At 41.8% G+C, this 19,506-nt stretch overlaps 1 protein-coding gene and 2 long non-coding RNA genes across 4 annotated transcripts in view; 1 reads left to right on the top strand and 2 right to left on the bottom strand.

The window, feature by feature from the left end:
- LOC116689541 (uncharacterized) overlaps window positions 1-13,540 on the bottom strand; it is a 22,006-nt gene extending 8,466 nt beyond the window's left edge. The window contains exon 1 of the long non-coding RNA XR_004332028.1: window positions 13,449-13,540. This is a non-coding gene — a long non-coding RNA (uncharacterized LOC116689541). The remainder of the gene's footprint in view (window positions 1-13,448) is intronic.
- slc4a5a (solute carrier family 4 member 5a) overlaps window positions 1-19,506 on the top strand; it is a 50,082-nt gene that overhangs the window by 23,455 nt on the left and 7,121 nt on the right. Inside the window, exons 12-25 of one of the 2 annotated variants that reach the window (XM_032516075.1) lie at window positions 63-191; window positions 1,191-1,365; window positions 5,557-5,690; window positions 6,258-6,529; window positions 7,775-7,836; window positions 8,747-8,938; window positions 12,327-12,440; window positions 13,044-13,205; window positions 13,912-14,090; window positions 14,290-14,362; window positions 15,288-15,356; window positions 16,006-16,179; window positions 16,754-16,954; window positions 17,057-17,115. In XM_032516075.1, the coding sequence (XP_032371966.1) occupies window positions 63-191; window positions 1,191-1,365; window positions 5,557-5,690; window positions 6,258-6,529; window positions 7,775-7,836; window positions 8,747-8,938; window positions 12,327-12,440; window positions 13,044-13,205; window positions 13,912-14,090; window positions 14,290-14,362; window positions 15,288-15,356; window positions 16,006-16,179; window positions 16,754-16,954; window positions 17,057-17,115 (1,995 nt within the window). The remainder of the gene's footprint in view (window positions 1-62; window positions 192-1,190; window positions 1,366-5,556; window positions 5,691-6,257; window positions 6,530-7,774; window positions 7,837-8,746; window positions 8,939-12,326; window positions 12,441-13,043; window positions 13,206-13,911; window positions 14,091-14,289; window positions 14,363-15,287; window positions 15,357-16,005; window positions 16,180-16,753; window positions 16,955-17,056; window positions 17,116-19,506) is intronic. The other variant, XM_032516076.1, reaches the window with a different exon arrangement.
- Window positions 17,959-18,628, bottom strand: LOC116689533 (uncharacterized). Its single transcript, XR_004332019.1, has 2 exons — window positions 18,359-18,628; window positions 17,959-18,101 (listed from the first exon to the last, which is right to left on the bottom strand). It is a non-coding gene; the product is annotated as an uncharacterized LOC116689533 (long non-coding RNA).

Here is a 19,506-nt window from a genome sequence, read left to right on the forward strand (position 1 = left end):
TGAATTAATTGATACCACCCAAATTTACTCCCATCTGTGCCATGCCTTGCTCTTTTCTGCAGGAAGTCAGTTTTTTCCTTAAACGAGCTGGGCCAGATGAACGGGACTGCTGGAGGAGGAGGAGGCGTGGCTGAGGACGAGGAGATGCCAGTGCAGCATGAGCTTGGAGAGGAGCTGGCATTCACTGGACGGTGGGTAATCCAGGCCACATGGCAAACTAAGAGGTTTGGATCAAAGTTAACCTGCCTCTGGCATATGGAAATTAAATTTGAATATAACTTCATTAACATTTGACAAAGCGGGAAAACTATTTGGGTACAAATTAAACTCCTCAAAAGACGCTCCTTGTAGCTGAGAATACAAGGATTAACCTTTGTTGTGGAAGTTTCTGTTCAGCGAGGGAGGAATTTGGGTTGAAGAAGAAACAGGCTAAAGACAGGCTGCAAACTGGATTAAAAGTTTAGATATTCGGTGAAAGAGTTTAATTGTTTTCTGCAGAGAACAATCAAATGACGAGAACAGCTTTCACAATGTACAGAGTAACAAAGTGGCAACAGTTCTGGTAAATACAATTAGTAATCCACTTCTTTATATGCAGTGCCCCCAGAGGAAAACCAACCCTTGTTTGGAAACCAGTTTAATCTCAAACATAACAATCAGTGGACCTCAGGCAGACAGTTGGAGCTCTACGTATTTCTGAATCTGCCCCTCGTGTGTCCAAGTGTCTTGACCGGTCATTCTATCTTAGCTAAAAAAGGACATCTTGTCTCTTGGATAGGCTCTGGTCTCGACCTGGGACCTGCTATGATAAACACCGTTCTAGACAACTGTTTGTCAGGCTCCACGTCATCTATCCTTGGTGGGAGAATGCAAAGTCATAACATATCCAGTTGTCTCCTACAAAGAGATCACACTGAGGACAGATACAGGAACCAAATACTCTGAGAGGCATTGAAGATATTATTATGAATAATTAATATGAAAAGCATTGGTTAAATGTCAAATTAGCAGTGTTAGTCTGCCAGTTTGAGCTGTGCCTAAACAACAGAACCAATACACCCAATGTTTCACCTCGTTTTGTTTAACAGCCGGATATGTAATGCAAAATGTTATTTAACCCTGATCTAATGCAGTGATCTTTTGTTGTTGTTGTAATTATCCTAACCTCTGTTTGTGTCTGCGTGCATTAGCTTCTGTGGTGGTCTGTACCTGGACATAAAGCGAAAATTACCATGGCTGCCTAGTGATATCTATGAGGGTTTCCATATTCAGTCCATCTCCGCGGTGCTATTCATCTACTTGGGCTGCATCACCAACGCCATCACCTTCGGTGGTCTACTGGGGGACGCTACGGATAACTACCAGGTAAAACAGAGAGAGAGTGCCAAACTCAGGAAACAGAACAGAAGTGAGTTTATTTTAGTCAATTTATGTAAACTTAGTTTATCACCTAGATATGCACTTGAAACATAGATGGTTTCATAGATGCTGTCAGGCTGTTGGTCTCTAGCTGAACAATTAATGGCATTTTTGGGTAACTTTTTTTTCTTCTGTTTATCAAGCTTTAAAATATAAAGAATATGTGATTTAAAATATCAACATTGTTGTGTAAATATACTGTTACAATTGCTAACCTGGGCTGGTAACACAAAGAAACACCTCTACAAGCTAGCCTAGCCGGTAACATTAATCACCCATTAACGGTGTCGGTGTCCTCGTCAGACCAGCCCCCCTCTTTCTTGTTGTTGTAGTCCAGGTTTTAAAAAATGTATTTACAAAAGTTGTGTTTTGGAAAATCAAGAATAGTTTTCTCTGTGTGGTAGAGTGTGGTTTGCAGCCTTCCACTTGGGGCGTGCCGTGCAACCTCAATGGTCGTCCCCCTCCAGAAACACTCTCAATCTGAGTCTCATCTCACACACCTGCAATGACTGGGTTAAACCAAACCCAAACCAATCTCCTGCTCTATTGTCCCCTCACTTGCAAACAAGACCTCAAGGTATTTCAACTCCTTCACTTGGGGTAAGGAACCATTCCCTACCTGAAGAAGGCACTCCATCGGTTTCCTGCTGAAAACCATGGCTTCAGATTTAGAGGTGCTGATCCTCACCCCAGTCACTTTACACTCGGCTGCGAAACAATCCAGTGAGTGCTGAAGGTTACAGGCCTATAATGCCATCAGGACCACATCATCTGTAAAAAAAAAAAAGCGATGAGATCCCCAGCCCACCGAACCCGTCACCACCCTGACTACTCCTCAATATCCTGTCCATACATACTAAAAACATGATTGGTGACAAAGCGCAGCCTTGACGGAGGCCAACACTCACCTGGAACGAGTTTGACTTACTGCCAAGAACCTGGACACAGCTCTCACTTTGGTCATACAGAGATTGGATGGCCCTGAGAAAGGATCCCCTCATCCCATACTCCCGCGGCACCTCCCACAGTATCTCCTTGCGAGAATGAAGATCTGATTTGTTGTTCCACGACCAGGATGGAATCCACCTGCTTCCTCTCCAACCGGAGGTTCGACTTGGAGTAGACTTTACCATGGAGGCTGAGAAGTGTGATACCCCTGTAATTGGCACACACCCTCTGGTCCCCCTTTTTGAAGAGGGAAACCACCACCCCTGTCTGCCACTCCCTAGGCACCGTCCCAGACCTTCACGCAATGTGAGGAGTGTGTCAACTAAGACAGCCCCTCCACACCCAGAGTTTTCAGCATTTCTGGACGGATCTCATCAATCCCTGGTGCTTTGCCACTGTGGAGTTGTTTAAGTACCTCACCAACTTCCACCAGGGAAATTGAGAACAATCCTCCAATATCCTCCAGCTCTTCTTCTACCATAGAGGGTGTATTAGCTAGATTTAGGAGTTCCTCAAAATGTTCCTTCCACTGCTCTATTACCTCCTCAGTTGAGGTCAACAACGTCCCATCCTTATTGTACACAGCTCAGATGATTTCCCGCTTCTCCCTCCTGAAGTGGTTTTCCAGTAGCACCTTGGTGCCGACGGAAAGGTCTTCTCCGAACTTCTCCCACACTCGCTGCTTTGCCTCTTTTACGTCAGAGGCTGCAGCCCTTTGGGCCCTCCGGTACCTTGCAACTGCCTCTGGATCCCTCCAGGATAGCATATCCCAGAAAGACTCCTTCTTCAGTCGGACGGCTTCCCTAACCACCGGTGTCCACCAGGTTGTTCGTGGGTCACTGCCCCTTGAGGCACTTAAGACCCTAAGATCACAGCTCCCCACCACAGCTTCAGCAATGGAAAATTTGAACATTGTCCACTCAAGTTCAATGCCCCCAGCCTCTACAGGGATGCACAAAAAGCTCCGCCGAACGTGTGAGTTGAAAGTCCATCGGACAGGGCCCTCCCCCAGACGTTCCCAATTTACCCACACTAACCGTTTGGGCTTACCAGGTCTGTCCAGGGTCTTCCACCACCCCCTGACCCAACTTACCACAAGATGGTTATCAGTTGACAGCTCCGCCCCTCTCTTCACCCGAGTGTCCAAAACATATGGCCTCGGATCAGATGAAGTACACTTATGAGCATCCCTATGTTCAAACATTGTGTTTTTTATAGACAATATATAACTAGCACAGAAATCCAACAACAGACAACCACTCTGGTTTAAATCATGGAGGCCATTCCTCCCAATCACGCCTCTCCAAATATCTCCATCATTGTCCACGTGTACGTTGAAGTCCCCCAGCAGAACTATGGAGTCCCCCACTGGAGCCCCATACAGGACTCCATTCAAGGTCTCCAAAAAGGCCAAATACTCCAAAGTCTTGTTTGGTGGACAAACAACAGTCAGAGTTTTCCCCCCCACCACCCGCAGGCGTAGGGAGGCGACCCTCTCGTCCAGCGGGGTGAACTCCAACGCAGCAACGCTCAGTTGGGGGCTTGTGAGTATCCCCACATCCGCCCGGCGCCTCACACCCTGGACAACTCCGGAGAAGAACCCCTATCCAGGAGTATGGTTCCAGAACCGAGACTGTTCGTGGAGGTAAGCCCCACCAGATTTAACTGGTAGCGCTCCACCTCCCGCACAAGTTCTGGCTCCTTTCCCCACAGAGAAGTGACATTCCATGTCCCCAGAGCCAGCCTCTGCTTCCCGGGACTAGTCTGTCGAGGCCCTTGACCCTCACCGCCACCCATGTGGCAGCGCACCTGACCCCAGCGGTTCCTCCCACAGGTGGTGGGCCCATGGGATTGAGAGAGGGGTGCCATGTAGCTTTTTCTGGCTGTGTCCATTCGGGCTCCGTAGTAAACCCGGCAACCAGGCACTCGCTGACAAGCCCTGGCTCCAGACAGGGGCCCCGGGCTTCCTCTGGGCAGGGTCACTCCATCTCTACCTCAATGGCTCATACCATATCGTCTGTACCGGTACCAGTACCAATATATTACTTCAATACCGGCTCCTAAACAATACTTTTTTTGATGCCAATTGTATAAAAGAAATTACAACATCACACATTATGGCACAAATCCTTTTTCTTTCTTTTTTTAGCTCCTGTGTAATGTGGAGTTTCCCTGTCTGCCTCTGTGACGTGTAACATTAGCCAACAGCCAATCACAAACATGAGTAGATCTTGGTAGAAGCATGCAGTATGCTTATTGGCTCCCTGACTCTAATGAGATTTACTCCTTAAGTATTGAAATTTGGTATTGAATGGTGAGGCATCTTGTGATACTTGATAATTTAGAGGCAATTCATTTGTTGCCTAAAAAGTATTGAATTCAGTACCCAGCCCTAGCCAAAACATCCCTAGATTATTGCTGTAGCACACAGGCAAGTAGCAACCATAGATTAAAATCAGCTGATGGCAGCTCAGGAAGTTCAAGTGTAATTTGTGTGTCATATTTATCAGGTTAGATTACCTATGCACTGCTAGTTTGTCATACAAAGGACACTGTTTTCCTGTTTTTAATTATGTTTGTGCTGAATTAAATACTATCTACTTCAGCATGTCAGTCATCTGAATGGGTTTTCATACAGGGACAACTGAGCAAAAACTACAAAACATCATCATTCATTTCATCAAACAGTGATGTCACTGCCTCCAATAGGAAATTCTGCTTGCCAGATAGTATCTGGCTGCATAAATATGTCTCAGGCTCTACTGCAATGTGAAGTCCAAGTATGTTTAGTTTATTGTGATTTTGCATCAGATCAGGAATCATTTCAGATGGCATTCACTCCTCTCCCTGTCAAGTTAAATTCAACATATACAGAAGCCACTCCCACCACACACCCATCAACATACACACACACACACACACACACACACACACACACACACACACACACACACACACACACACACACACACACACACACACACACACACACACACACACACACACACACACGTCTCCTTTGTTTTATTGTTACTTATTTCTTCTCATCTGAAGTTTGATTTACTGACTTCTTCAATACCACAACATATACATTATATATACAGCATATATACAGTGTATATATATATATATATATATATATATATATTCCACCAAATGTGTTTGTCTCCCCCCCTCACTCTCCACCAGGGTGTGATGGAGAGTTTCCTGGGTACAGCTCTGGCTGGCTCAGTCTTCTGTCTCTTCAGTGGTCAGCCCCTCATCATCCTCAGCTCCACTGGACCCATCCTCATCTTCGAGAAGCTCCTGTTTGAATTCAGCAAGTGAGCTTCTTTAGAGCCAAACAATAGTGTTGGATATAATGAGTACTGTAGACACCCTCTTTAATTTCATTTAGAGGATCATTTGATAATCCTATTAGATAGAAAAACACAACACAGACGGGTATCAAAGTCTATACACTGTTTTGTCTAGCTTTTATTCCCTTAAGGCTTCAATTTAAATTGATCTTTTCTTTAATTGTCTGGCTACTAGAGGATTCTGATCTTTGATTTCAAAACAATTAAAAGAATAATCTTTAACATGTAAAGATAACAAATAGACATTTCTACCAGCGATTATTAAGTAAAGTGTAAAAAAACTCTTATATATGCTGCTAACTACGTGACTGTATAATGTCATACGTCATAATTCCAAAAAACTAACCCCATGAGCATTTTGATAGGCCAACGGTCAAACTAGTAAAAATTAGTTATTGCATTTGTGAAATCTTTTTACCAAGGCAATATATAGTGCAGAAGAGCAGCATTGGATATGTTTGTTTTGGGTGTATTCATAAATTCCCTACATCGGTGTATCACCATGCTTCTCTTACTCCTCACTTCCAAAAGAAACAACGGCATAGATTACATGGAGCTGCGTCTGTGGATCGGCATGCACTCCTGCCTGCAGTGTTTCCTCCTGGTAGCTACAGATGCCAGTTACATCATTAAATACATGACACGCTTCACTGAGGAGGGCTTCTCCAGCCTCATCTCCTTCATCTTCATCTCTGATGCCATCAAGAAGATGGTGGGCTCCTTCAAGTATTACCCCATCAACACTGACTTTAAGCCCGATTACGTCACCACTTACAAGTGCGAATGCCTGGCTCCAAACCTGAGTGAGTTCAACCCTTGACTCAGGGATATGCAAGGGGGGTTATCTGTGACTACGAGTGGCTCTTTTTGGGCTCAGTAGCCTGATGACACAGGCAGGTTGTAGAAGAGACTAAAACCACCTGTATTCAGTTTATCAAACCGTTATTGTGAAGAACATTGATCTTATTAGCCTAAGTAACAATGTAGAGTTTGAACTGAGAAGAGTCCAGTTGTCATTAATTAAGGGTGGTAACCTTATTTTTCCAAATCAAATTCTGCTGATAATTAGGGACTAATTACATATACACTGCCATTTTCCAGAACATACCATAAGTTAATGAAATCATTTCCTGCCATTGGTTTCAGCTCATTTCACTATGCTTCAATATCAGCATGCAGAGACATTTGAAATCCATCACAGTGAGCACAAACAAAACTGTCCCTATTGGTGAACGCTTCAACGTCTGAGAAGCAGAATGGCAAGCCTTTCAATGCAAGAAATTACCAAATCTCAAACATCGTTTACATGATCACCCATGTTTGCTCATTACTTGTCCTGTGGATATGAATCCATCACGATGAAGCTTTTCAATGGATTGTTTGTCAGCAGCTAATGTTGTAGCTTGAGATGTTGTTGCATTATTGAGCTGTAAAATGGATTCCTGCTCGCAACTTTAGTGCCGCATAACAAGGTAACTTTGATCAACCCATATCTCAAACAGGTGTGTCTTACAGCCATTTTAGGCAAACAATATGTAAGGTTAGGTTGTGTCAAAAATGTGAATTAGTTGTTTCTAATTGAGTTTTTGCTTTTATCTGTGGTTACTGTATGTAAAAGATAAGTTGTGTATTGTATATATCACTGTCAGATTGTTATAAACAGTCCCAATATCTCAAGTACATCAAATATCTGTAACCTGTATTGGTTGGGCTGTTGCTATCTATGATGATTACCAACTTCCTCTATTTTTCTGAAAATCATTAAGACATATCAGTTCCTTCACTAACCTCTTAACTATTTTTGAAATTGGCAGTGATTTACAGTTGACATTGATTTCTGTAACTGATTTGTCTCTTGTATGTTTTCGCCATGCACAAACCATTTGGCTGCTGATTCTTGCAAGTGAGTACCTCTTTGTTTGTCATCTTAGGCCTCGGAGTGCTCTCTACAATGTCCAACTGCTGTATCCTCATCATGTTCACCCCCTCTTCTTTTTCTGTCACATTACCCCCCTGTCTCTGGCCTTTTCTCTCCCATTCATAAACAGTGACTGGAATGATCTTCAATGATTTAGTTCCAATGCCAGATAACAGCTCTAGTGTCTCTGGGGTAAGTGTTTGTTTTCATTCCATTTCTTTTTCATTTTTTGGGTATTTTAGTGCATTGTATTTCAAGCTGTTTCATGAAAGGGTCAGAAACATTTCATCAAATGAACTACAGGGGGTGTTTTAAAGCCCAGTTGACAGCATTGTTAGAAACAACAAAATGTTTGGTTTACAGCCAACCCAGGTATGATCGCTGCTCTTGCTTTGCTCTCCTCTTCCTCTCCTTTGTTTCTATCTATCCCATCCTCCTCTCTGACTCTGGGTTATAACTTCACATCTTTGACGCCACTCTGTCCCTGTTTACATTTTCCTCTATTACCCCTTATTATCCCCTTTCCCACTGGCCAAAAAACCCCACTAACACCCACTAACATGTGGCTTTTGTCTGCAGTGGCAAAGTTTCAATGGGGTTTCTTTCCCGGGACAAATGACTCTACAGTAGGCACGGGTATTTATCAGATCCAGCTCTGATTGGCAGTGATGGAGACATAGAAACAGCGTTGTCTGGGGAGTGTGTAACGGTTTGGATTAGGGTCAGGGTTAAAGAAAGAGTGTGAAAGAGTGATGGTAAATGCCCAGCGATCGGCCTAGGAGCCGAGGAGAGTTTAAGTTTTTTAACGAAGATACCAAGTGAATGTACTGGAGAGTTTGCAGTTTTGCAGTGTTGGAACGCTGTAGCAGGAAAGGTTAACCCTTTCTGGCGCGTTTATGATATTGCACAGATATGCACTCATTTCCTTTGGCATTGGGAGAGTAATCTATGGGCAATTTTTAGCAGGTTTACCCTTAAAACAAATGTTGTTGGGAAAACATAAGTGCAATCCAGTTAAATTCAAAGGTATATGTCTGTGTCAAAATATTTCACTCTTCTTCATCCTCTCCTGTCTCCCCAACACTGGCACCCACCATCCCAGTTAAATGTCACAGGCCTGGACTGGAGCCAGCTGAGCAAAAAGGAGTGTCTGAAGTACGGAGGCTCTCTGGTGGGAAAGTCCTGCAAGTTTGTCCCTGATCTGGCCCTCATGTCCTTCATCCTTTTCTTCGGTACCTATTCCATGACCGTAACCCTCAAGAAGTTCAAGTTCAGCCGCTACTTCCCCACTAAGGTGACAAAGCTATCTGTCAATCTATCTGTGTATCTTATTTAATCAACAACAACAAAGTTACAAAATGCTTTGAGGGATAAGTGCAATCCAGTTAAATTCAAAGGTTCCCCGAAGAGCCTTTGGGTTAACAAACAAAAGTTATGCCTACATTTAGCGTTTCTCACCAAAACTAATTGGGGCTAATGCGAGAACCTTTTTGTATTCTTATCCTAAGCCAAAATATTCATACTTCTGTGTGGCCGTATTAAAGTTTTTTCCTATATCACACTTGAGTGTTCCAAGTTGGACTCACTAGACTCTTGACTACACAAACTTGTAGTATGTTGCTCATTTCCAGCCACCTGTTCACGAGGACTTGATCATTAATTAGGGATGAGCCGAATACTCGGCTGAAACGAGTATCCGGTACGGATAAAGCACTTTTGCCGAGTACAAGTATTATGCGAGTAATACGAGTCAATATCTGTACTCGGATTGAATAAGTCTCCACTGACTGTGTCTCCATTCTGTGATAGGCTAGTCACAGTGCTAGTCACAGCGCCTCTCCAATACACTATTCTGTGATAGGCTAGTCCCAGCGTCTCCCCTACACTATTCTGTGATAGGCTAGTCCCAGCGTCCCTCCCCTACACTATTCTGTGATAGGCTAGTCCCAGCGTCCCTCCCCTACACTATTCTGTGATAGGCTCGTCCCAGCGTCCCTCCCCTACACTATTCTGTGATAGGCTAGTCCCAGCGTCCCTCCCTACACACAAAGATTCTTCCTGTTGTTGTGTCCCACCGGCTGTTCTCACACACGCTCAGGACACGGAGAAGTGAACAGCTCTCTTCTCAGGTCACCGGGGCTTTTCTGTTAACATTTAGGGTTTCTTCAGCTTCAGGTTTGTTTTATACTTCAGTTCAAACTAGTACCTAGTAACCCGGAGACTTTTGGTAAGCGTGGGGTTTGTTCAGACATGGTGTTGGTAGAATGTGACTCGCGTTGCATCTCTGCCGTCGGAGTTTTTTTTTTTTCTTAAACTGCTGCGGTCCTACCAGTTTTTTTGAGTGTCTGAAACTTTCTTGCTGTGTTTTATACAAAAAAATAAAGGCAGTTGCGGTATAAATAAATAATATTACAAATTAAGATACACACACAAACACATTCCAACCCCGCCCCCCTCTCTCCTTTGTTTCTCTCTCTCTCTTTCTCTCTCTCTGTCTCTCTCTCTCTCTCTCTCTCTCTCCTCTCTCTCTCTCTCTCTCTCTCCCTCTTCTCTCGCTCTACTCTTACTCATCACAGACACACACACTCCACCTACCTGTGAAATAAAAAAGAACCCCCCAAAAAATTATTACCGAGTTTAAAAAAAGAAAGTTATATTATTGAGTATGAAAACTCTTGTTCATTACAATGTACTTAATAATTGCAACCACATTGTTGTATTTATTGTTGCACAACTTGTTATATACTGTAGGCCTATATAGTTTGTTTGTTACCATGACAACACCATTGATCTGAAGCTCGATGTTTGTCACGGAAAATAGTTTCTAATCACATAAATATAACATTTCTGATCAAACCGGTTAAAGCCCCGCCCATTTCAAGACAACTCGACCCAACGCTTTATTAAGGTGTCTGTTCTGCTCTATTTTGTAGGCAAGTTTTATTTAAAAAAAGTTTCCAAATAGTAAAAAAGAAACCTCAAAGGTTCAAGCCCTGCTGTCAGAACTTAGCAGACCAAAACATAACCCCTTTTCTAGCAGTGTCAGTAGTGACATAAAGGGACCTGAAAATATGAGAAAATATAACTCCAGCTGCCAAGGACGTGCCATTAGAGCTGTGCTGTATTGTCAAAAATAAAGAATAAATGATTTAACATGCTAGAAACTGTTTTGCTAGGAGGTCAAGGAAATAACTGGAATAAAGCGAATATTAGGTAATATTTAAAATCCAATACTCAAAATGGACCAAGTCTGTCTGTGTTTGAGAGAGAGGCAGGGGAAGATGTAAATGTAAATGTGCTGTATTTATATAGATCTACAGGAAACATTCACCATTCACACACACATTCATACACTGTGGCCGGGGCTGCCGTACAAGGTGCCACCTGCTCATCAGATAAACTTTCACACACATTCACACTCCGATGCGCAGCACCAGGGGCAACTCGGGGTTCAGTGTCTTGCCCAAGGACACTTCGACAATGACTGCAGGGGCGGGGATCGAACCACCAACCTTCCGATTGGCAGGCAACCGCTCTACCACTGAGCCAAAGCCGCCCCAAGAAGACAAGGTGTAAGGCAACAAAAATAGTTTATTACATTTTAGTCTTGTCTTTTTTGTCTGTTTTTGGCTGTGTCACAGGTGATACCCAATCAGCAGAGACCTGTCTGTAAACTTGTGGTTTACGGGGGTTCAACGCACCCCCGTTTCAGTTTTAAAAACCGCGTTGCTGCATTTTGTCTGAACGTGGCCCTGAGCTCCACGGCCGCAGCTGCACACAGCTGGAGCTTAGTTTTTTTGGCTTTGTTTTTTTTTTTAACTTTATTGTGTTTGCTTAGATTGCTTAGATACGGTGTATTAATATTGGCCATGTCACATTCAGGGGTCAGCCGTAGTCCATTCCCACAAAAGTATGTTGAATGATAGTACACAGTGTCCTTCTCCATGTGTCCTTCCGTACATTAGCGTGCCGGGGGGGACTTCTTTGTTATTGTTCCTCAAAGCCGGACACATGGACTCACAGACAGACAAACTAAACAGGAGCACTTTTCCAAAAACATATCTCAACAGCCTCTCTAGCTGCCAAAAACTCTGCAGGGTACCTTAAAGTTAATTTAAATACAGACAGTGAACACATAATGAGTACTGATGTACTAGTCGTACACTATAATGAAAACAACAGTGCAACATGTGCCAAATTTTTAAGTATGTTTCCAAAAGTGTTTTAAGGGTTTTTAAATGACTTTTCACGTTTCAGTTGGAGATACTATGTATACAAAATTTGTACCAAGCTCATTTTTAGACTTAAGACTAGTCATGTGGCACTTTTTCAGACAGATGGCCCACTGAATGTCCCTTTCGTAAATGAATGTACTTTTAAGCAGCACAGTGACCTGTTTTTGACTGTAGAGCCATGTTGGTACAATATCCTCAGGCCCAACATGGCACTGCTGCTGACATCTGTTCTGTGTCTGATATATAACAGGAAGTGAATAGTCAAACAGACAAACAAAGCTGTTCCCTTCTGTTTTCAGACACAGTGATGATACTTTGACTGGAGTGAAGCCTGTACCGGCTCAGCTTTTTAAAATATATATAAGTTGCATCAGATCTTGTCTCTGATTTCAGTTTTGCAAATAAATGCTGTTACTCATTTATGTTTCCCTCTGTCTGTGGCACCAGTTGAGGAAACTCATCAGTGACTTCTCTATCTTCATGTCCATCATGACGTTTGTGGGGCTTGATATGTTGATGGGACTCAAAACTCCCAAATTAATCGTCCCCACAGAATTTAAGGTACAGAAAGTACTTTTTTTAAGCTCTTTTCAAATCAAGATTAAATTAGCTTTTAATGAAATGCATTTTTTTTGACATTACAATCTAAAGCAAATCACGGTCATTAATTGTTTTGGGTTAACAAACCAATGCTCTCCCAGGCTGGATGACATACTGTAAAGAAACAGCTTTACATTTTGGGAAATACTCTTTTTTGCTCTCTTTTCTGAGAATTGGATAAGAATATTAATACCACTCTTATGTCTGCCCAATAAATATGAAGATTGAGCCAGGAGACACTTAGCTTATTTTAGGATCGCACATGAACGCAGGAAACAGGTAGAAACATCTTTCCAGGTTCATTCCAAAGGTACAAAATAAAATAAAAAGTCTGCTTAGAACCCTGTAGTTTTAAGAGGGGCTATTGCTGCACAATTGTCTTGTTAGTGAGCAGTAACTTCCCATCTTCTCATCTAGTCCTCTGAAAGAAAGTAATAAAGTGTCTGTCCCAAAATGTTTAACAATTGTGTTATAGATACAGATTTCTGTCTAAAATGTTCAAGTACTTCAGTGGAATTGGACTGCTCGGTTGTGGAAATAAAGTGGCCTCTTGTCTCCCACTAGCCAACTCGGCCGGATCGTGGCTGGCTGGTGATGCCATTTGGTAAGAACCCGTGGTGGATTTACCTGGCCAGCGCTGTCCCTGCCCTCCTCGTCACTATCCTCATTTTCATGGACCAGCAGATCAGCGCCGTCATTGTTAACCGCAAGGAGAACAAACTCAAGGTAGGGCCAATGGTGATGGAAGTATTCAGATCCTTTACTCAAGTAAAAGAACTAATACCACACCATAAAAACACTTTGTTACAGTAAAAGTCCTGCATTGAAAATGTTACTTAAATATAAGTATGTAAGTATCATGAGGAACATGTATTCTAAAGTAAAAATCCTCACATTTTAGAAACTGGAAACAATCCAAACAATTCTGTCAATTCACGTTAAATTAAACGTAATTGTTTAATCGGATACTTATTTCAGTTGGACTTGTAGGCCTCTATATTGTTGGGTAGTTTAATTCATAATAAAACATCATATTTTATAAACTGCATGTGTTTTGTGTGCAAAAAATAATGTGTGAAGTAACTAGTAACTAAAGCTGTCAAGTTAATGAAGTGGAGTTTAAAGTACAGTATTTCTCTCTGAATTGTAACAAGGTAGAAGTATAAAGTGGCATCAAAAGAACAGACTCAAGTAAAGTACCTCAAATTTGTACTAAGGTACAGTGCTTGAGTAAATGTACTTACGTATTTATTTGATGACACAGGATTTTTTATAATTATTTTAAAATGGTATCATTGAATGTTGCCACCTGTGAAATATTGCACTTCTGTGTGGTTGAATCCATTCATCAATAAATGTATTTCTGAAGGGAAAAAAACATCGCTGCCAGAAAAACAGTCAAACGACACATCTAAACAAATTTCCCTGGCAGAAAGGCTGTGGCTACCACCTGGATCTGTTCTGGGTGGGCGTCCTGATGGCCGCCTGCTCCTTCATGGGCCTGCCCTGGTACGTCGCGGCCACCGTCATCTCCATTGCCCACATCGACTCTCTGAAGATGGAGAGTGAGTCAAGCGCTCCCGGAGAGCAGCCTCAGTTCCTCGGGGTCAGGTTGGTTAATAATATTTAATATAATAACTGAGACAGAAATACAAAGAAAACTTTACCATAATCCCTTCAGGCTACCACTGGCAATATCACACTATAAGAGGCACACATGGCTAAGTCCTTTGTAGTTGAAATAGAGAGAAGCCTTGTGAAATTGACTTGACAGTTTCTTGTGTATATTTTAACAATGTCCAATATACAGAGAACAAAGAATGACAGGCATTTTGGTGTTTGCCCTCACCGGAGTCTCCATCTTCCTCGCTCCAATACTTAAGGTATGAAGTGTACGGTGGATGATAATTCAAGTGTTTGTTCTGTTTCTTTTGGCCAGCAGCTTTATTCTGTGTGATGTTTTCCGTGGTCGTATTAGAGAACAAAGCCATCTAAATTCAGGTTACTCACTCATGCTAAAAAATGACAGAATTACACTAAGACCTGAACAAATGCTTTCCCAACAATATAACAGATTTTTGTTCATATTAGTTTTCTTACTAGTGGTCAAGCTGAACTTATACTGGGGTCCTGTCACACGCATTCTGACCAATGTACCAAAGTGATTGTTCTTACCAAGAATCAACTAATACAGTTCATTAAACTACGGATCCCCGTGTTCAAAATAAAAAATTAAAAAAGAGACTATGAGATTATAAAATAATCATATAAAAAGATAGGCTAAAATATATAAATAAGGAACAAATATTTCTTTTTCCAAATAAAATTATAAAAATAAAAATTGGCAGTTTTGTTGCTCAATCTAACTGGCTTAATTTGGTAGCATTTGTTGAGGTTGCTAGCTTAATAGGGACATGGGATTGGCAAATTGACACTAAGAAGTGACATCATGAAAATAAAATCAACATGAAATGAGTGTCATTAGGAAAAATGCCAATATGACATAAAAACTGACTTGAAAAATGACATTTTGAAATAAAACCATTTTATTATTGAATGAATTAATTCTATAAAAAACACTATTGTACACTAATGCTTCACAAGTTGTTGGTTCATTTGTGTATGTTTTACAATTTCTTCATTGGATGACTTTTCTCCATATTGTTCATTTATTTGATATTGAGCACATTAGGACTCCATACTTCACTGCCTACTGTGTCAGCAATCTAAGAACTTAAACGTTGTAATGTTGCAAACTCTGAACTGTGACTGTAATAACATGTTTTCTGGCCTTCCTGCTGGTTGTAGTTCATCCCCATGCCCGTGCTGTATGGTGTCTTCCTCTACATGGGCGTAGCTTCCCTCAGTGGAATCCAGGTATGCCGTGTGCCAGCGTTTGATGTTGTTTGTCATGATAAATTGAGTTATTGTGGCTGGACATCTCACTTATTGCATTACTGACAGCAGGCGGGAAGCGTTTTTTTTTTAAAGCTGCCAAGTAAACAAACAAGCAGGCATAATCCATAGTGTCTTTACAGATAGCAGAGACAACAGAATCACATGGGAAATAGAATGGAAAATTTGCTTTAAGCTCCCAAATTTTGTAAAAGTGTGTATTACATGGAAGGGAGAAACAAGAGATGTTGAATCCTGGGCTGAATACATAAACTGTACCTGTGGGTGGCTGTACTGAATGTGTCAGTGTCTGCTTCTAAGGCCAGGTGTTTAATTATAATAACCAAAATCTAGAATAACATCTTTACAGATGCATTTAGATTCACTCATCTTGTCTAAATGAGTCTGAAAACCTATAACTTGGGGCTCAGTGAGTTGGTGCTAAAGCAGGTGGTCCTTAGTAACTTTCCTCCAACTCACTGCACAGGCAAGCTGAGCTGTGACGCATACAAATCCCCCTAAATACTTTGGGATTTATCATTCATAGATATCTGCATGTTAGTAACCTGTGCTATTCAGACATTTTGCTCTTCTCTTCCATTTGCCCCCTTTGTCTCATTGTCCTCCACAGTTCTGGGACCGGATTAAGTTGTACATGATGCCGTCCAAGCACCAGCCCGACTACGCCTACCTCCGTCATGTTCCTCTGAGGAAGGTACACCTGTTCACACTGGTCCAGATTGCATGTCTGGCTGTGCTCTGGACCCTCAAATCCACCTTCTTGGCCATCATCTTCCCCGTTATGGTATGTGATGAAATGCTCACATTTGCAAAATCACAGCTTTTGATGAAGCCTGTGTTGTTGTGGCGGAAGAGAGGCAGTTGTTTTGTTTTAACCCAAAGTTTTAAAATGCATCCTCTGAGATCAGATAATTTTATTTAATTTGGTAGCAAAACCCATGAAATCAATGTTCTAGCCAAGCATCCAGGATGCTTTGAAGATGCTCCAGAGGTGGGCAACATGTGCTGTTGCTGAAACAATGCATATCCAGTCCATGCATAAAAACAACAGAAACTGAAATAATCTTTCCTGTACAGATACAACTAGCATTTTCAATCCATATCAAAATAGATTTTTCGGATGTCAGTGAATGTAAAGAAACATGACAGAGGTTTAATGTAAATTTTAAAGAGTGTAAATGTTGAGAGGGGCAGTGATCTGATTTTACTCTGCATATCCGTGCTACGTATTAATGTCATTTACAAATGCCATCAACTCAAATCATGTTCAGACCATGACTCGGATGTGAGATGAATTAATTTAATAGGAGGTCAAATGAGGGTTTTGTATGTTTGGATCTCTGTGTTGAACCCTTCAGATTTTGGGTCTGATGGTCGTCCGAAAGATGCTAGACATGGTCTTCTCCCAGCACGACCTGGCCTGGATGGACGACCTTCTTCCGGAGAAAGAGAAGAAGAAGGTCGACGATAAAAAGAAGGGGAAGGAGAAGGAAAAAGACAAGGAGAGAGAGAAGGAGAAAGAGAAGAAGAAGCCCAAGCCAGACGACAGCGATGAGGAGGTGAGAAACTCAGGCTTCTGCTGCCCCCTGCAGGAATAATGGATCATGGCACAAGATTTCTGATGATCTGGGTCTCTATTGTGTGCTTGTGCTTGCTTGCAGGACAAGTGGCGCTCCTACTCCAACCACTCCCCCAGCCTAGATTCAGATTTGGATCGCAGGTACTGTGTCCTCAAACTGCACATCCCCTACAAAGATCTCGTCTATCCTGATGTTGCACAGTCTGAGTGGGGAGCGTACTGCCAGTCTGCTGACACACACAGCGCTCTTTAACACACACAAACACACACACACACACACACACATACACACACACACACACACACCCTCTATTACTGTGGTTCCCAAAGTAGGGTCCGGGGACCCCCGGGATCCTTAAGGGGGTTCCAGGGGATCCACAGCAAAAAGGTAATCAACTATATTTACTATAAATCCATCCATAACTAACGCAATGACAGAATGTATGAGTATTTTGGTCATTGGTTTGATACACTTTCTGCAATAAAACATCTAAAAGCAAAAATCCTATTAGATGGGGGACCCTGTCTAATTTGTGTCAGTTTTGGGGTACTTCATGTAAAGAAAAGTTTGCGAAGCACTGCTCTGTTACACAGACATAGACAGATCCTTAGGTCCTGTGTGCATGAGAACATTTTGTCATACAAAGTAAATGTGCACAAATGAAAGGGTCAGTTAACACAAATTACACTTCCAGTGGTACACAGCCATTGAGTGATTTATATCTCAGTCAACCAACTCATGTGGATTAGAATCTTATGTGAATGTGTAATATTTATAGATATTTAGCATCTAGGCTCTGACTAAATCACTCCCAACAAAGACACAGCATAGAGGGAGTGGAGCTCAGCAATTATAACTTCCCCTTTGGAGGTCTGTAGACTCAGAGCCTACAGGTGGATGCTGGTGTTGAGGTGAGGCTTATAAAAATGCCACAGCAAGCGACAGCATAGTTTTAAAGTGAGCAAAAGCAAAAAGCAAAAGAGTGAGCACAGCACCCATGGCTTAAAGCTACATTGTGTAAGAATTTTTCCCATCTAGCGGTGATATTGTATGTGACAACCTACTGAATTTCACTTTCTAGCCGCCCCCATTCCGAGCGTGTTCTAACTCCTACGGTGGCCGAACCCTAAATTAGCGACAACTTCGTCCGTGAGCCAGTGTAATAGTAATTTTACGTTATTTGGTACCATTTCATTGCTAACATTGCCTATCAGGTTGCCATACATATGCAAGCTAATTTTAGTAAAGTACCAGTGCTATTGTTATTCTGTATATTGTACGAGATTAATATTGTTAGGTGATGTTTACAGCATAGGAGAGAAGAAACGGAGGTTTGCTTGTTTAATATATTTCTCTGAGCGTTATGAAAAATGTCAATGAAACCGAAATTAGTCTTAGTATCTCCATCGTTTACACGCAGTGGTTCTAGCTGTAGCTGGTCTGTGTTACAACTGCACATAACGTAAGTTGTCTGCCAGAAATCACGACACACATGATTACATTTTTTTTACAAGGTAGACAATCCTTTTTCATCATTGACGCAAGGAAAAGTATCCTAGATGTCGTTCTAGCATTATGCACAACCATGCTATAGTTAGCCAAGCAAGTAGCAACTGTAAAACTTTGAATTTACACAAATAGACAGAATTACCTTTAGAGAAGAAAGCGGGCAACTTTGGCGCCTTTTAAAATCCTTGCTCTTTCCATCTTTGAAAAGCCACTCCAATATTATACTTTGGTCTTGTTTCTCATCGTGCATGATTCTAGAGCGTCTACAAGGGGGTAAGCCTCTCCTCTCTAAGCGAAGCACCCATGGCGCCATTTTAATGCTACAAAGCCATCACCAGCAGTTAGCATCCCATTGATTCCCATTCATTTTGGCGCCACTTTGACAGCAAATAACTTTACATCTGAAGCGTTTCAAGATTCTATTTGTCCATTGTTTATTTCTAAAGAAACACGACAATGTATAAAAGGCTCCATTACCTTGTATCTCACGTTATGGCTCCGTAGCAGACGTTTTTGTAAGAATAGGCTAAATATTGCATCATAACCGCGCGAATTACTATTGCATAGTCAACAAATCAACGTATTGTCAGAAGAAGTACGCAGACAGTTTTGTCTTAGATTAGCTGTTTAGGTTTAATTACTAATGTTAACTAGCATGTTAGTTATCAATAATTAGACTGTACCTATGTTATCTCCTAACATATACCTACATTCTCCGTCTCAGCTGATGGGAATGATTGAGATTTCTCTTGGCACAACTTCAGTGGGGCTTGAAAGTTTGGGCACCCCAGGTAAAACATTTGATTAATGTGCATAAAGAAGATGTAAAAATATCCAAAAGGCATCAAATGACAGATTAGACATCCTTATAATATGTCACAAAAAGTTAGATTTTATTTCCATCATTTACACTTGCAAAATAACACTTTGGGCACCCTGCAGAGTTAATACCTTGTACTTCCCCCTTTGGCAAGTACCACAGGTTGGAAACGCTTCTTGTAGCCAGCCAAGAGTCTTTCAAT

This window comes from Etheostoma spectabile, chromosome 5 (genome assembly GCF_008692095.1).
Source record: "Etheostoma spectabile isolate EspeVRDwgs_2016 chromosome 5, UIUC_Espe_1.0, whole genome shotgun sequence".
Lineage (NCBI taxonomy): Eukaryota > Metazoa > Chordata > Actinopteri > Perciformes > Percidae > Etheostoma > Etheostoma spectabile.